The 15,832-nt window shown below is 38.6% G+C and overlaps 1 protein-coding gene across 4 annotated transcripts in view; it reads left to right on the top strand.

Annotated features, from left to right (window-relative positions):
- The window catches only part of IL1RAPL2 (interleukin 1 receptor accessory protein like 2), a 396,885-nt gene that overhangs the window by 219,559 nt on the left and 161,494 nt on the right, over nt 1-15,832 (top strand). For all 4 annotated transcript variants that reach the window (XM_054840037.1, XM_054840038.1, XM_054840040.1 and 1 more), the window contains one exon: nt 3,129-3,282. In XM_054840037.1, coding sequence (XP_054696012.1) covers nt 3,129-3,282 — 154 coding nt within the window. The remainder of the gene's footprint in view (nt 1-3,128; nt 3,283-15,832) is intronic.

Raw genomic sequence — 15,832 nt, 5'->3', positions numbered from 1 at the left:
CATTTGCTATGATGATTTAACAGTAGTATGAACTTCACTTCTAGCTAGAATTACCCTGCATGAAGTTTTTTTTTTTAAAGATCTCCACAATTAATGCCATTGATATATACACAGCACTGTTACACCTTAGAACTGTTTTGACAAGAAGTTTAAGGATTTTTTTGAAATAAATGTATGTGTCAAGGCATGATTGAATGAATGGGTTTTAACAGTAAGAGCAGTTTCATGAAAAATCAACTGGCAGAGGAAAAAGGTATATTACATCTTGAATGTGGAGTCTTAATCCATTTCCACCATCTCTTTTCTACTCCTGGGTTGAAGGAAGGGCTGTGAAAACAATGCGAATGTCAGGTGAAGGACAGGTAGTTGTTATCTACCCTGCAAAAAAATTGAGTTGTTGAGGTGCTGCTGCTTAAATTTCAAGGAAGAGAACAAGAAGCATAATAGTGCACAACTAAATTATGGGGGAGAAAAACTCCAAAACATTTAAGATGTCTAAGGAAAATAAATAGGCTAGAAAAAGAAACTTTCAGATTCTTCTAGGAGGTAAACATGGTGCAAAAGCAGAAAAGAGCAATTAATTGGTTAAACAAGTAATAGTCATACAATTAAGCACTTACCTTTTTAGAGAAATTAGCAGACCTCTGACAGTAAAATCTAGATTGTTTTCACAATATGAAGACTAGTTGGATAATTTTTTTAATTGGTTTGTTTCTTGGCCATTTTTGTTGCTTAAAATAGAAATTGTTATGATTTTCCAGCTTCTCTTTCTTGCTTTTAGTTTTGTGTATTGAACTAGTCTGTGAAAAACAGGCAGAATAAACCAGGCATTTTCAACATATGTTTCAAAAGCCTGCATAGTCAGTAGAAGAAAAATTAATTAGCTAAAATTTGGAAAAGAAAGGCTTATAAATAATTTTTAATATGAAGTGTTTTAAGTCTATACAAAAAGAAACAACTAGGAAATTAGTGGTACAGTTCCGACAGAACAGTTCCTCTCTGTAAAACCACAGTAGCACAAACATTGTTCGTGCTAAAACATTAATCTCTGTAGTAGTTAAGATGTTGCCCTTCTTATTACAGAGATGTATTATATATCTCTTTGCAGCCAGACTTTTTAAAATAAAATACAGAATATAAAACTGGTCACATATGATAGGGTCTTTCAGTGCTGCACTGAAAGGGCGCATATCTGAAATATGCCTACTTTGTGTATTCTGGGAATTGTATTCCTTCTAAATCAGGATTGAATAGAAGTGAATCCTATTCTTTGCCTGCTATTCAGGTTTATTTACTCCAAGTAGGTGGTTGATATACCTTTAAATAGGACTAAAAATTGAGTGCAAATCAGAAAGGATTTAATGGCATTTTCCAGCTCAGATCTGTCCCCTGCATGAGTCTCAAGCGATGTCAGTACAATTTAGTGACAAAAATAAGCTCGGATTCTTCTTAGCGCAGCAGATAGGATCTGGATTATGATCATTCTCTGTCATCGGTGTTAACTAAAGTTCACATGCAAGACAAGATTACACTGCCCTTACAACTGTGCTTGGGAAACAGGAAGATAACGTGAACGCTCTGTTACCTGCAGTAGTAGTGCACAGTTTCAGAATTTGAAATCTGAGCACATTGTAACTGAATTTGCCCTACTAGAGATTGGAATAAACGCTTCAGTGCTGCATTTTCAAGTTCAAGTCCAGAAGCTCACAGTCCTATCTTTTTATTTCTTCATTATTATCCTTTAATTTATAATCTGACATTGTGGATTTGGAATGTATGTGGAGTCCCATGAAGAAATTATATTTGTCATTCTGATCTCTTGCTGTCATACAATATATTTGCATGTCAAGGTGTTTCCTTCTTTGGATGCCTTCTGAAGTAAAAGCTTTGTTCTATTTTGTTTGCTGTATTTCTGACACTGCTGTTGCAGACGAGCAGAAAATGGGGCATAGGTCTGGGCTATTTACACGAATCTCTGAAGTTGCTGAGCCTGATGTCGCTGATGCGAGATTGTCAGCTGTAGTCTGAGAGCTTATTCCGTGTTGCCACACTGAGAGAGGAAATAGAGAGGCATTAAGGGTACTCGGGCCCTGTGTTCGTTTGTGTGCTCTGGGTACAGAACTAGCCAGAGCCTCCGGAACTGTCAGGAGTACTGACCATTTTAGAGAACTGAGAAAAGTGTGATTTTGTTTGCAGGCAGAACAGGCTTGATGTTAAAGTTATTGAGACACAATAAATATATAATCTTAAGGTACCATTTTAAAGAGACAATGCTTTCTAGTTCAGAGCATTCCAAGAGGTATTCAATCACCAGTACTGTTAGGATGGAAGGTGACTTATCTGGCTGCAAGGATACAGTATGTTAGGAAGGGGACAGCCTCTTCTTGCACTGTATCACACACTATGCAGAAGGACTCAAATGCTGTTCCAGTAGAACCACAATTCATAGTGATGAACCTGAATCTGCCAAGTGATAGCTACGGTCTGCCTGGAGAAGTCAGTGGGAGTTGCAGGCCATCAGTACCATGTACTCCATCAGAGGACCCAGGGGTGATGCTACGAAGAGCCCAGTGATGGGAAAAGGCTGAATCAGAGCTCATCAGGTGCCAGAGAAGCCAATGATGAGAAACAAGACCATAAGGAAACCAGGCTTCCTGAATTCTCTTGCTCACAAAACTGCTGTTCTGCCTGTTTTCTTCTGTTGGTAAATGGTTCTAGCCTGAGACTGTGTGTAAAGTTTGCCTTCAGGCTAGCTCTTAACAGATGTTGCCCTTACTCCCTTTAAACAGAGATGTATTTTAATGGTCCATCCTAAAGCAGAGGTCTTGGCAGTTGTTCATCATGAAAAAGAGAAGATACTTAACCATTGCTTCAGGGCACCACATACTAAACATGGCCCATCTGATACAGTGGGAATTACTGAACCTTAAAAACATTTGTGTTTAATTTCTGTCTTCAAATTAATTCTAGTTTCAGATCTCTGTGTTTTCTGAAATTATATTTGAATTTGAATTGCAAAATATATTGAGATGGTTGTTTACTTATGTATAATACTCAAAATCTGATCAGGCAACACTGTTTTATGTCATACAAGCTGGGTAATTTTGGAAACGGATTTTTTTCTGCAGGAATGTAAGCCAAAAATGTGGAGAAGCATTGTAATTCAGAAGGGAAATACTCTCTTAATACAAGAGGTCCAGGAAGAAGATGGAGGAAATTATACCTGTGAACTGAAGTTTGAAGGCAAGCTTATACGAAGAACAGTTGAATTGAAGGTTACTGGTAAGAATCTTTGTTCTATGCCAATATTAAAAATAAAGCTTTGAAATAATAAGAAAAAAGTGTTTTTCACATGTCAGTGAATCTATTTGATAGAAGTAAGTCCAAACCAAAACCAATAGCTGAGCAGTCCCAATCTAGGGGAAATTTATATCAAGATCTTATAAAATTCCACAGAAGACTACTTCTATCTTTTGCAAAAAACCCTGGCAATGCGGGTTATAAAGCAAAAGGTAGAGTGGACCTAAGTCCTCCCTATACACTGGAAGTAATTCAGACTCCACTTTTGTCTTCAATGCTAAATAGAGGAAAGGAAGGTTGACTGAAGCTATAAAACAGGCTTTTGGTGAGGTTTATCCTAGAATAAAACACAGCCAAAAGAGACATCTTGAGTCATTAATTTTTTTTTTGAGTGATTGTTTCATATTTTTAAGATTTGGTTTAATTTGTGATGATCAACTTCTCTAATCTAGAGTTTTGTCTTCAATGAAGACTGTGGCACAACCTTTTCCAAGAATGAAGTTAGGAACATTGAGCTGCCAGGGGGAAAGTAACCTGCTTATCAGAAGGTCATATGTTCTATGCTTCTGAGTCCATGTAGTAATCTACTAGTCAACAGTAGTTTTCTTTCTCTTTTTGTCAGGTACCAGAAATGAATGGGTAAAAAAGTATTGCTTACCAATATATTCCTGATCCCTTTCCATTGCACTGTGCAGTATGACATCTATAATTATTATTTTGCCTTCAATGTCTGTGGAACTTTGCAAGTATCTGAAAAAAGTTGAGTTTTTTCAGCCTTTTGCACAAAACCATATAAACAAATGGTTAGGTATTTTCCTGTCTGTGTTTCGACATACTGATTAAAATGGGGGTCCTACTTAAAGCAATGATAAGTAGAATTCTACTTTCTTATATCAAACTGAATTAGTCCATATGATATTTCTAATATGTTCTTCCCTTTATTTTGAGTCAAATCCATTTTTCTATTCTTATCAATATTTCTCATTTTAAATGAGTTCTTTTCCCTGTATGCCAGATTCATCTATCATGTGATTCTTTATTGTCCATTTCTGACCACAGACAGATCTCTAAAGTATTGATTTGACCTACCTGACCCCAGACCTGTCAAATGAAGATATAATACTTGCCTTGTGGCATAGTTGCTGTCCTAGGTAGCATACTGGTCTTCAACCAGAATATGAACTATTTTTGACAAAGTGAATATGAGATGCGTCAAATTCAGTTCCCCATGATGGATATTCTTTAGATAACAGCTATTCTATGCTCTCCCTCTCATCATGACCTTGCTAGAACTCACATGTTCTCTTTATTATTTGAACAGTGTGGTATATTCATATGTCACAATTTAATGAATTTGTCCTAAACTAACTATAGTATGTATTAAAGTTATTTGTTTTATTAAAATATTCATGACCCGAATTCTTAAAAATGTAAATATGGAATATGCAAGTGTTGTCCCTTTTACAAAATGCTTGTGAACCAGGAGATTGTTCCCCTTGTAATTAGATGTGAAATTCATATTAAATTATATTTCCTTTAGTTTATAAAAGCACATATGTTAGTAAACACCTTTTCCAGATTTAAGTGTTTGGGAGATATATCTGATGTTATGTGTTTGCTGGTTGAATCTCTCTAGATGGAATAGGCTGGTAAGGTTATGTAGATGATAACTTGAAAATACAGATTAGAACTATGAATGTATATTATTTTATAGCTTGGTGCTTCACCAAATTTCTTTCTCCTGTTTCCATCTTGTTTCAGTTTGTGAATTTTATATGTATGTGAGTTTAGATTTTTATGGGGGAAAGGTCAAAGGAAACTTATATGACAAACAGCAGAGGATTACTTGTGTTGTGTGGCTGGCCATGTCTGGTGGAGGGTCCTGAGGAAGATCAGATCACAGACTGGGAGCAGGTACATGACATACTCAGGGACTTTGTTGAAGAATACGTCTCATGGGAGCCAGAAAGAAAACTACATACTGGTGTAGTTTTTGGCACACACATCCTTAGAGTTTGCTTTCCCTGGAACTAGTACAGATCTAGGTCGGAGGCTCCTCAGGAGATCATCCCGTCCAACCCCCAGCTCAAGCAGAATCAGCTACAGCAGGCTGCCCAGGGCTGGGCCCAATTGGGTTTCGCTTATCTCCAAGAATACAGACTCCATAACATCACTGGGCAGGGCTGTCACAGTGTTCAACCACCCTCACAGTAAAAAAAGATTTTTCTTATGTTTAAACAGAATTTCTTTTACTTCAGTTTGTGTGCCCATTGCCTCTTGTTCTTTCACTGGGCATCATTGAGAACAGTCTGGATCCATTTTCTTTACACCTTCTCATCAGTTGTTTATACACATGGATAAGATCCCTGAGCCTTCTTTTCTCCAGACCAAACCCACCTCAGCTCTCTCAGTGTCTCCTTGTAAGTTAGATACTCCGGTCCCTTAATCATCTTTGTGGCCCTTCACAGACTTATTCCAGTATGCCCATGTCTTTCTCATAGTGGGATTTGTGGTGCACTGGGCCACATTATTCACCTGTCTGAAAATGGAGTTCTCATCAAAATGCTTTATCAGGAGGAGCTAGCGTGGGACCAGGGCTCAGACTGCTGAACCTGCTGGTCTTTATAAATTGTTGTTAGCAACTACTGCTGAAGGCTTACCAGCAAAGCTGTGGTAGTTTTGTGTCTGTTAGCCTGCAATGCAGACGTGGAGAAAACGATCTTGCCTACTGTTTTCTTCTGCGGGAACCTTCTAATGCTGTTACTTAATAACATGCTTGAATTGGTATTTATTGGCAAGTGACTGAGTACCTCTAACAATACAGATTTTGAACAGCAAGACCCTGTTGGCCATTGCTAGTGGCCACCGTAACCAGAAATTGTTACTAAAGAGTTATTCTGAAACAGGCAACTCCACATCTCCCTTGAGCAAGGAGAGCTGCACTGCCATGGAGAGAGGAGACTACGTGAGATTCCTTGTACTCTTTCATGCATTTGCTAAAGTGCACAATACTTGAAATACCAGTTAAGTCAAGTTATATACTTCATTGCTTGGATGTAAGACAAGGATCTTTCCTTTTTTAAAGTTGCATCAAATCTGGTACATAGGGGTTTTAGTCCCTTTTGGAGATGCTGGTAATTATGGAAGTGGCAATATGAAATAACTGTTATTCATAGGCAAATGAAGTATGGGCATCTAAAGAGTGAAATTTGAAATCAGAATAAATGCAGTGCTGACATAGCAGAAGTTGGAATAACGGAAAGCTTCAGGAAAATTTGAAAGTGCAGGAGCCAGAAGCACCATTTTAATTTGATGTTGGAAAAGGTAGTCAGAAGAGTTAATGATACCCAGGACTAATGCAGCAGCTTTACTGAAGATGTGATCCCACAAGGCAGCCCGATCAAAGTTAATTGCAGACAAGAGAGCAGTGGTGGACTAAGTGAAGAATGTCTGTGTGTTTGGTATTCATGTTAGTGTTGCTTAAGCATTTATTTCAAGCAGAGTCTGCTAGGTGAGACTTTTAATTAGGGGCAAAGCTCTGGTCTTATCAATTAGTTGTCCAGCGATTATTTAAGTGAACTTCCAGTGAAGTCATTAGAGTTATTTGAAGTGCTCAACTTCTTCCTGTGCCGGAGCATAGAGGCAGTTGCTTGAGGGGCTGTGGCTGTGCAAGGGAGCTGCAAGGACAGCATTTCCTGGTTCTTCCTCAGATCCAGTCCTGCCTTTTCACTTTTGTAGACCCAAACAGAAGATGTCAGTGTCTCAGTTATGAGGCGGAAGGGACGTTCCCACTCCCTTTCTTCCTCCTGTGACTAAGTTATGATAGTAGCTCCTTTGAGATAATTTGTAAGAAAAAATCTCTGGCGTCATAGATGGAAACTGAAAGCCATCAATGACTGGCAGTGCTATCGTATGGCTTTGATGGTAAAGGTATGGGCAAGTGTGATTAAGATGATAAAATGCTTCAGAGGCCATAGCTCTTTGGGGTTGTAAGAAAAAGGCTTGCAGCCTAGAATATATTCAAAAAATATTTTGACACAAAGTATTTATAGGGACAAAATCCTGAGCTACAATACAGCACTAACGAGCAGTGCCTAAATCTTGGTGTTTGGGTGCATTTAACAATAATAGATTGTCAACAAAACAGCTTTTTCATCACTAGTTCTTCATGGGTTTGTTATATTATGCAGACAGATGTGAAACAAGTCTTGTCAGCCTTTTTTGCTGAGGAAACACGACAGCAGCGTTATCTCTTAGCAAATAATATGTAACCCTTCAGTCTATGTAAAAAAAAAATCTGTATACATACACACTTTCGCTTTGCCTCTTTGTAGTTTTGTTGTGGACAAACAAGTGAGATTAGCAAGCGTGATGCAGGGTTCTAAAGCGTAAAAATGTAACAGAAACTTGGTTTTTAATTGGAGTGCACCCACGTAGAAAAAATGAACATACTAATATAAAGTTACAGATAATCAACAACATCAGAATTTATTAGTTTTTAATAAAATTACAGGTATTCTGGAATATCAGAAATCATAAGCATTTTAATTAATAGTGTTAAATACCACTGTTTATTGAAGAACAATTATGCTGTTCAGATAAAAAGAAAAACACAAACATAAAAAGTCATGTTGTTTTTGAAAGCAATTTAGGCAACTTCCTGCTCTCCCCAACCCTACCAACCAGCTCACTCTGTCTGATACATAACAATATTTCAGTAGTTTTGGGGATGAAAAGGTGTAATTGAGAAAAATAGCTGCTATGTTTACCTACTGCTTCAGCACTCTTTTTTGGTTTTGGAACACTGACCTGTAAGGAAACAGGCTTAGAAAAGGTGTAAGCAGATGTATGGTGGAGGTTGGGGAAGGGGTGACCCCTGAGAAAGGAGCAAGACCTGCTCTTATGGGGTGGCCCAGGTGTCCCCTGGCAGATGGGGCTGTCTTGCAGCTTTTCCACGGACAGCTGTGCTAGTGGGAGAGGTTGCCTTGTTCTTTCTGCTCCCTGTGAAAAGAGGTGATTTGTGAACTTGTACTGGTGAATTATTTTCCAGTTTGACAGCAGAAGGCGGCCATCTGACCAACTTCATAAACTGCTGGTGATGGATTGGAGTGACATGCAGGAATTACTGGACCACTTTGTCCAGCAGCCATGTCCTCCAAGTTCCCTTCAACCTCTCTCTGTCATATTCTTCACAGGCTGCTAAAATGCCTGGCTGTTCCTAAAAGTCATTTATGCAGCAATATTTGTTTTGACCATCGTAAATGACAAATTATTCCACATGGCTACATGAAATGAATGATTCTGCCTGAATTCACTCTTTGCTCATAGTTTTTCAATTAAATTCTTTCAAATCTCATTACATTGCTCACTTTTCAAATTACACCTGCTGCTGTTGCTAGATTTTGTTCGTGTGTTTGGGACCCCTTTATTAGCAGAAGGAGTTGATGGTGATTTGCTATTGTTAAGCCAAGGGGGTGAATTGGATTTAAAAGTACAAACAATTACTCATACTCTCTAGCAGCTCTAGGGGCATACAGAGACAAGCTACCACAGAATAAGTGAGGATATGAGCTAAAAGTACATCCACTGTTCAGTGGTAGTTGCTTTTTTTTGCACATTCTCTGCATTTTCTGCACACACTCTGTAAACTGGATGTGCTATATTCCATTATTTGTAGTGGAGTCTAGTGATACATTGGCAGGAATCAATGGGTGCTGATCGGTACAAATTTACACCTGCAGTCATCTGTAAGTGCCCCCAAGCCTTTTCAGTTTACAGTAGATGAAGTATTATGAACAGAATCATACAAATGACGTATTGACTGACAACATTTTTGGCTGTTGACACTTTCTAGAACAACCACAGCAAAAAGTGTTCAGATAAATTAAAAGCTTATTTGAACTGAACTGAAACATGTCCTTTGGAATTCAGACTATTGTAAGGGATTTACTTTTATAATGTAAAATATAAGAATTGTTATTTGCTTAAAAATGTGAGAACATTTAATTATGATTCTATCCCAACAGCATTATGTTTTGGCACAAGCAGTTTAGTAATCTGCAATGAATTTATGAAATGCTTCAGTGTTGCTTAAGTAGTTACTTATCCAAAAAAACCAGTTTAGCTCTGAAAGGTCACTAAACTCTGAATATCATTGTGCAGATGGGAATTGGATATACATAAAAGCAGGGCCAACATAAGACACAGGTTAAAAAAGCAGGTGGCTAAGGAATAAACGTGGATGAACTGAACATACTCAGCAGAGTTTCCTGCAGTGAGAGGTACTATATTAAGGACAAAGCTGTGGTCCATAGGGATTCCTAAGTTAACTCTGAAGGAGCTTTTTCAGCAGAGCCAGCTCACGTATTTATATGGCTTTTGGTACCCAAAGTAACTCTGACTTCTCTGCCTGGCATTGTACTGTGCAGGGAGGGCAAAGACTCCAGGTCCTGGTGGAGGCTGGGTGCACTCTCACTCTCCTGTTATTCCTTCATAGTCTAAGCTCCAGAGCCTTTTCTTTGGGGATGGGATGAAATAGCTGTTGTTACCACCATTTTATCATCAAATAAGGCAGTAATATGTCAAGTAGAGCACTGTGTAGAAATAGCATCCATTTCAGTTTATGTAGTTTTTACATCAAAGAGCGTGTTGCAACATTTTGTATTTCTTATTTTGTTTTGTCAAATTACTTCTTTTTTGTGAGCCAAGAGATTTTAATTTGATTTGTGGGTGTATAACTTTTAGTAATACTCATAGCTTCTAATGTATATTACTTGAATCTTTCAGCATTCCTGAAATTAGATGTTTTGATAGTTTCTATTAAAAATTCTTTCTAATTGATATTTAAAAAAAAAAAAAAAGAAATTGATATTTCACGGGAAGTTTCTCACAAAATGCCAGAACTGTCACCAAATGCAGACTCTAGTTCCTGGCAGTCCCAGACATCTCATCTAATCCATGGGTTCTGGGAGTTGCTTGGAGTGCAGGGGTAGTTTCATTGCCAATTTTGACCAGTGGATCTGATGAGAGCTGCTAGCTCCCCTCTCTCTTATTTATTTGTATTTTCGGACATGGATCAGAGTGCCTGTTGTCTCAAATAAAGCAGAAGTCATTTCAAGGAAAGCCTAAAGCAGCCTGTGAATTTTCCTGATGAAACAGACTGAAAAGCACTCCAAGGTAAAACATGGTCATGTGTGGATGGTGGGAGTTTGCCTGGCCTTCAGGTTTTGCTCCTCCTTGCATACTTGCATGGCCAGTGCTGATGGAGATGGGAAGTGTTGCTGCATTTGGAGCTGTTTCCCTTTTCCTGGAAACAGCTGCTCCTTCTAGAGAGCTCTTCTTTTAGGTCCACATCTCCAAATGAAAAAATTCCCCTATTTAGGGTTCACCAGAATTGTATCGCATCTAAAGTGGTGTTGAAGCTGTCAGTAGCTGTTGGACCCAGGAACATGCTTTTCCTTCTTTCCCTTCTCTCTTGGCTTGGCAGCTTTAGCCCTTCTTTCCCCGCCATGAACAATGTTCAGTTCACTCGCAGTGCTTGGCAGTCCTCTCCACTTTTGACATATGGCCTAGGGTGCCTGTCCCCCGTCGTATCCCATGTTAGTGCTCTAACTAGAGCTCACTTTTGGCAGGAAATGTACTGTTTCCAGCCGAAGGCCCAACTTCTGCTCTCTGTAACTTCACAGGGAGTGCCGGAGTGCAGTCAGAGAACATTGGCACTTTATACTTTAGAGCCCAATTTTGTACTTAGCAGCTATTTTTGTCCGTAAGCCATAACTCCCTCTTCTATTTAGTAATACAGACAGCAAATCACTGTGCAAAATGCTTCCGGAGTAAGGAGGTGATAGATGTTTGCACCCTGTTTCCTTGGCTGATGTGAGGTCGTATCTCACACCTCAGCCTCAGTACGATGCAGGGAGAAGGGGGCTCACGCTGTGGCTTCCCTAACCTCTGCCTGTGTGCTGCATTCGGCTTTAAGTATCATTCTTTAATAGTGTCACAAGGTAAGATATAGTGATTAACCGACCAGAACTGCTGAGCTCAAAATAAAGCGTGCATTTTCAGATTTTCATCAAACATAGCATAAGCAGTTAGGGTGGATAATAAGCTGGTAAGATTTTCATAGTGACTTATATTTCCTTTCTAATTCATAGTGTTAGTACATGCCATTGGTCAATGGACTGTATGTATAGTGGTAGAGGCAGCAGGGCCTCCTTTCCTTCTGGAAAACACCTTTTAACATTTTTTTGTAACAGAACTTTTACCAATATTTGAGTCTAAAAGAGAATAAATGAAAAAAATCTAATGAAATCTGTTGTTGCGGGGAAAACAGTTAAAAAAACAAAAGGCAAAGAGAAAAGCAGCTTGCTTGTGACTACAGTTCCAGTAACTGTGAAAAGGAGATACTTTTTTAATTCAGAAGAGAAATCTTAAAGTGAAAAAGTTAGATCTGCAGAAATTCAATACTTCTGGGAGGGATACTGCAGATTATTTGGGAACAGAAAATCCTTCCTGTTCCCTTCTAATGTTGATGTGTTAAAATATATAACATTAACGTCATATCTGAAGTGACATTTTCTTGCTGCTATTACTTATACATTTCCATAGCAAGACTTCATCTCTTCTCCATGTTTGCAATATCTTGACACAGTCAGGGAATCACTTTTTCATTAAACGCAAAGGATAGCGAAAAACCTGCCCAAATTAAGTTTTTACTGAGAGTCCCAAACTTTAAAAGACCTTTAGTAGAGATACTGTTCTTAGCATTTCCTCGGCTGCATTTTCATATAAATGATGCATTGCATCTTATAGTATTTTGATTTTCTAAAGGAAACCTTCCTTTTTGTGACGGAAACCAAGCCAGAAATAGGTTAAGTGCTGACAAATACAGTACTAAAAGACCAGGAAATGAATTTCACAGCTGGGTTCTCAAACCATTGCCAAAATAACTGTCTATTTAAAGCTACATATAGGAAGTGCCAAAAATTAGAGTTTTCTTTTGATATATTTTATGTGATTGGTATTAATTTTTATCAAAGTCCTTGTTTTGTAAATATTAGGTTTCCATTTCTTACAGTAAAGTATTTATCTTAAGCCTTGAATTCAGATTCTGACTTGTTACATGTCTAGCCAGCAGCATGCCGTTAACTGCTGTAGGCAGCTAAGCACGTTTCTGTAGTCAAAGCACACTTAATAGCCACTAATTTCTGTAGTGACTCTAATTATTCTAGCTACCTCAGGCAAACCCAGTGTGATCCAGAAAGAGAAATGTGGCCATTTGCTTTTGACCACATTTGGAAAATGGAGCAATTTCTCTGCCTCTTTCGGAGTGTTTCTTGTTCAACCACGCAAAAACCCCAACATAAATCTGCAGGAACTTCGGTGTCTGCAAAGAGTCAACAGCAAAAGCCAATCCAGAGTGAGGTATCAGTACAATGTGGGTGCCCATTCACCTGGAAGAAGTGACACAGGCAATCATGTTCTATCTTTTAACATCTCCTTTTCACCTGACACCCAGCAAGGTCCTGATAAATTTACCCAACTCTGCTGGTTTCAAGAGCACCTCATCAGAGTCAGTAAGCTGGGGATCTGGACAGTATCTGTAGGATGCATGTGTCCGTCTGTGGTTGCTGTGTGAACTGTGTCGCTGTTGAAATGACAACACAATATATCCACAAGGATAAAAGCTCCTTCATTTTCAGTCCCTCAAATGATCCAGATTGATGACTTTCCCATTCACCAGAGTGACCTGTTAATATAGGGCTCATGAAAAACGAGTTTGGAAGATAAACATTAAGCATTACCTCCATATTTCCTGGAGAAAGTACAAGTTCTAAGGGCAATGAGAAATGTAGCAATATGCTGCAGTCTATGAATTATATATAGTGTCAGTACTCTTGGCGCTTTACTTACAGCTTCACAAGCTGCCTTCCTAGCTCATGAACATGCAAAGTAATTAGAATGGCAAATAGCGTTAGTTTTTATTGACCTGTGATGCCCCTTAGTTCTCTGTCATGTTCTTGAACATCATCTAGGTTTTCTTCCTTCAACCTTAAATCAGCAGTTTGTAGCATTGATTATTTGGTATTGTCTAATTTATTGATGTGGACAGCCAAAGCTTCCACACTTGTTATCGGTTGCTCATTTATCCAATGTTCTGTCATTGTGTACAGCAACTGTAGCTTGCTGAATCACTTACTATATACTGTAAATGTCAGATATGAGCTCCTACTTTAAGAATTGCCTTTTATTCTGTGAGCTGCTGAGCCACATTCTCTAAGTCTATTGTGCTTTCAGTAGTGGAAGTGATTTAGTATAAATGATAGGATTGTGGGGGTTTTGCCCACAACAGTAAGGTAAAGCGCAGCCACTGAAATAAACCTGTACATTTTCATTTCCTATATAAAAGAGGCTTCCTTCATCATGAAAGCGTAGGCTGGATGCTCATTCTTCTTTATTAATAATAGATAGGCAGATAGATGCACAGACACGGAGTAACGCTGCCCCCGAAACCATTTTGCTAATGGTAAAATAGATATACATGAGTGAGCAGATTTCTTTACCCAGTAAAAATGCAGCCTTCTTACCCTCCCAGAGAAACATTGCAAATCTTGACTAATGTTGTGTCTCATAAGAAAAGCGTGAGAGTAGGAAGCAATGCCTATCTAGTTCCTCTGAAATGACTGGAGAAATTTTAATAGGTGAACTGTAGTAACTTTAGCTGGGGATTAGGGTTATGTTTTCTCAGCACAGTGTTGACACCTTTCAGAGCTGGTTTATATTGCATAGCACTTGTGGCTGAGTATCTCGGAGGAAGAGTTCTGCTGTGAAAGGAATAGTGCTCACTACTGAATTGTCAGCATTATTTCTTGCTGCACTTACGTGATCCTCAAAGGTGCCTTATTCAAGTGCCTGTTTGGCCTGACCCTGTTTAGCTTATGAGATCTGACAGTAGTAGTATTGCTTCAGGCTCTGATGTTACTCTTATGAAGTTCACCAGAAAACTGAAGCTAATAACTTACCGATGTTTGTTCTGCGCCTTGCAATTCTCAAGTTGAAAGGACATAGAAAAATATGGTTGGTCTGTTAAGTATGCTGTCTGCCTTTAATACCACGGAGCAGCATGGAATATATGTTCTTAATTTTTATCAGGACCAACCAAGCTATTTTTTGTCTTTGATAGTATTGATTGACCTCTTGTAAGCAGGAGAAAAATAAGCATTCAACTAAATTTGTATTTAGGTTTTCATGACTCCAGTCTATTTCAAAGGGATAGGTAGCTACTAGGTGACATTAGAATTTCATGTAGTGACTTATTTACTGTGTGTGTTGAGTGGTTTTTGCAATGCAAGCATGTTTCAGTAAATAAAATCAATTTGCAACCAATGGGCAGGGAACAGTAAGTGATTTAACTTTTCATCTTTTTCTTTGGCTTAAAATGAAAAGCTCTCAAAGGTATTGTTTATGACAAGCCCTATGGGCTGAAGTACTCTGAGAAAGTGCAGGAAATATAAAGCACAGAATTGAAAACCAAAATGATTTAACAGTAAAATTAATAAACAATGTAGTTGTAAATTTGTAAGCTAGCTTTGAGTTCTTATCCTCTATTTTTTTCCGGTATAGCCCAGCTATGGACCTAAAGGACTATTTCTACTACTAAAGGGCAGCGTGGTCTGTGTGGTCTCTGATTTTATTTTATCTTGGCTGGTGCCAGTTCTCTTGAGTGGGTACCTGTCTGCCAGGAATTGGTCTGAGATAATTTCATAATGGCTTGACGTGATAAAAGGCCTCTGGTTATATTGAAGCAGACTAGATTCAAGCACCAGATGGCTTTTCATCTTTATAGAGTACATATCACATTAGCAATCCAGTTGTGGATAGTTGAGTTGTCCGTCCTGGGCCATGAGTGGTTATAGTTTCTGGCAGGGAAGGAACCAATTTGCCATAAGCTGTATATGCCCTTACGACTTGTCTGGAATACACTAGCATGCTTCTTTTTCTTCCTAAGTGGGAACAAAGGTGCATCTGGAACAAGGGAGGTATGACCCTGCCAGGGCTCTGAGAGTTCTGTAACCTCTAAGTGGCCATAGCAACTGTGTTTAGGCAGATGTTTTTAAGGAGAATATTGTTATCTAAATATAGGTATGTACAAGTGACTGCGCAGTAAAGCGATCTGATATAGAGGTGTCATTTCAATTGTGCTTCTCTTAGGACACAGGATGTTGCAGAAATACAGGCAACTTAATTTGTAAATAAAATAGGAATGAGAGGTACTCAGTAAGTTTTTTCAGCATGGTGTGGATGCCAATATGAGAAGAAGGGGCCTCAGAAATACTGTGGGAAGGACTGGACAGGCAGAGAGGAAGACCTTTGGTACTTAGTTGAGTTTTCTGATATAAAAGTCTGTTTGAAACTGTTGAAAAGCTAACCAAAGTATGAAGTTGATGAAGAAATGTGAGTTTTCTGAAAAAATCATGAGTTTTGTAAAAGAGGAATGTTAACATGCCCCCTTATGAAATACTTTTTTCCTTCC

Source organism: Grus americana, chromosome 12 (assembly GCF_028858705.1).
Source record: "Grus americana isolate bGruAme1 chromosome 12, bGruAme1.mat, whole genome shotgun sequence".
NCBI lineage: Eukaryota > Metazoa > Chordata > Aves > Gruiformes > Gruidae > Grus > Grus americana.
The sequence above is the reverse complement of the archived record's forward strand: the minus strand, read 5'-3'. Positions and strand labels throughout refer to the sequence as shown.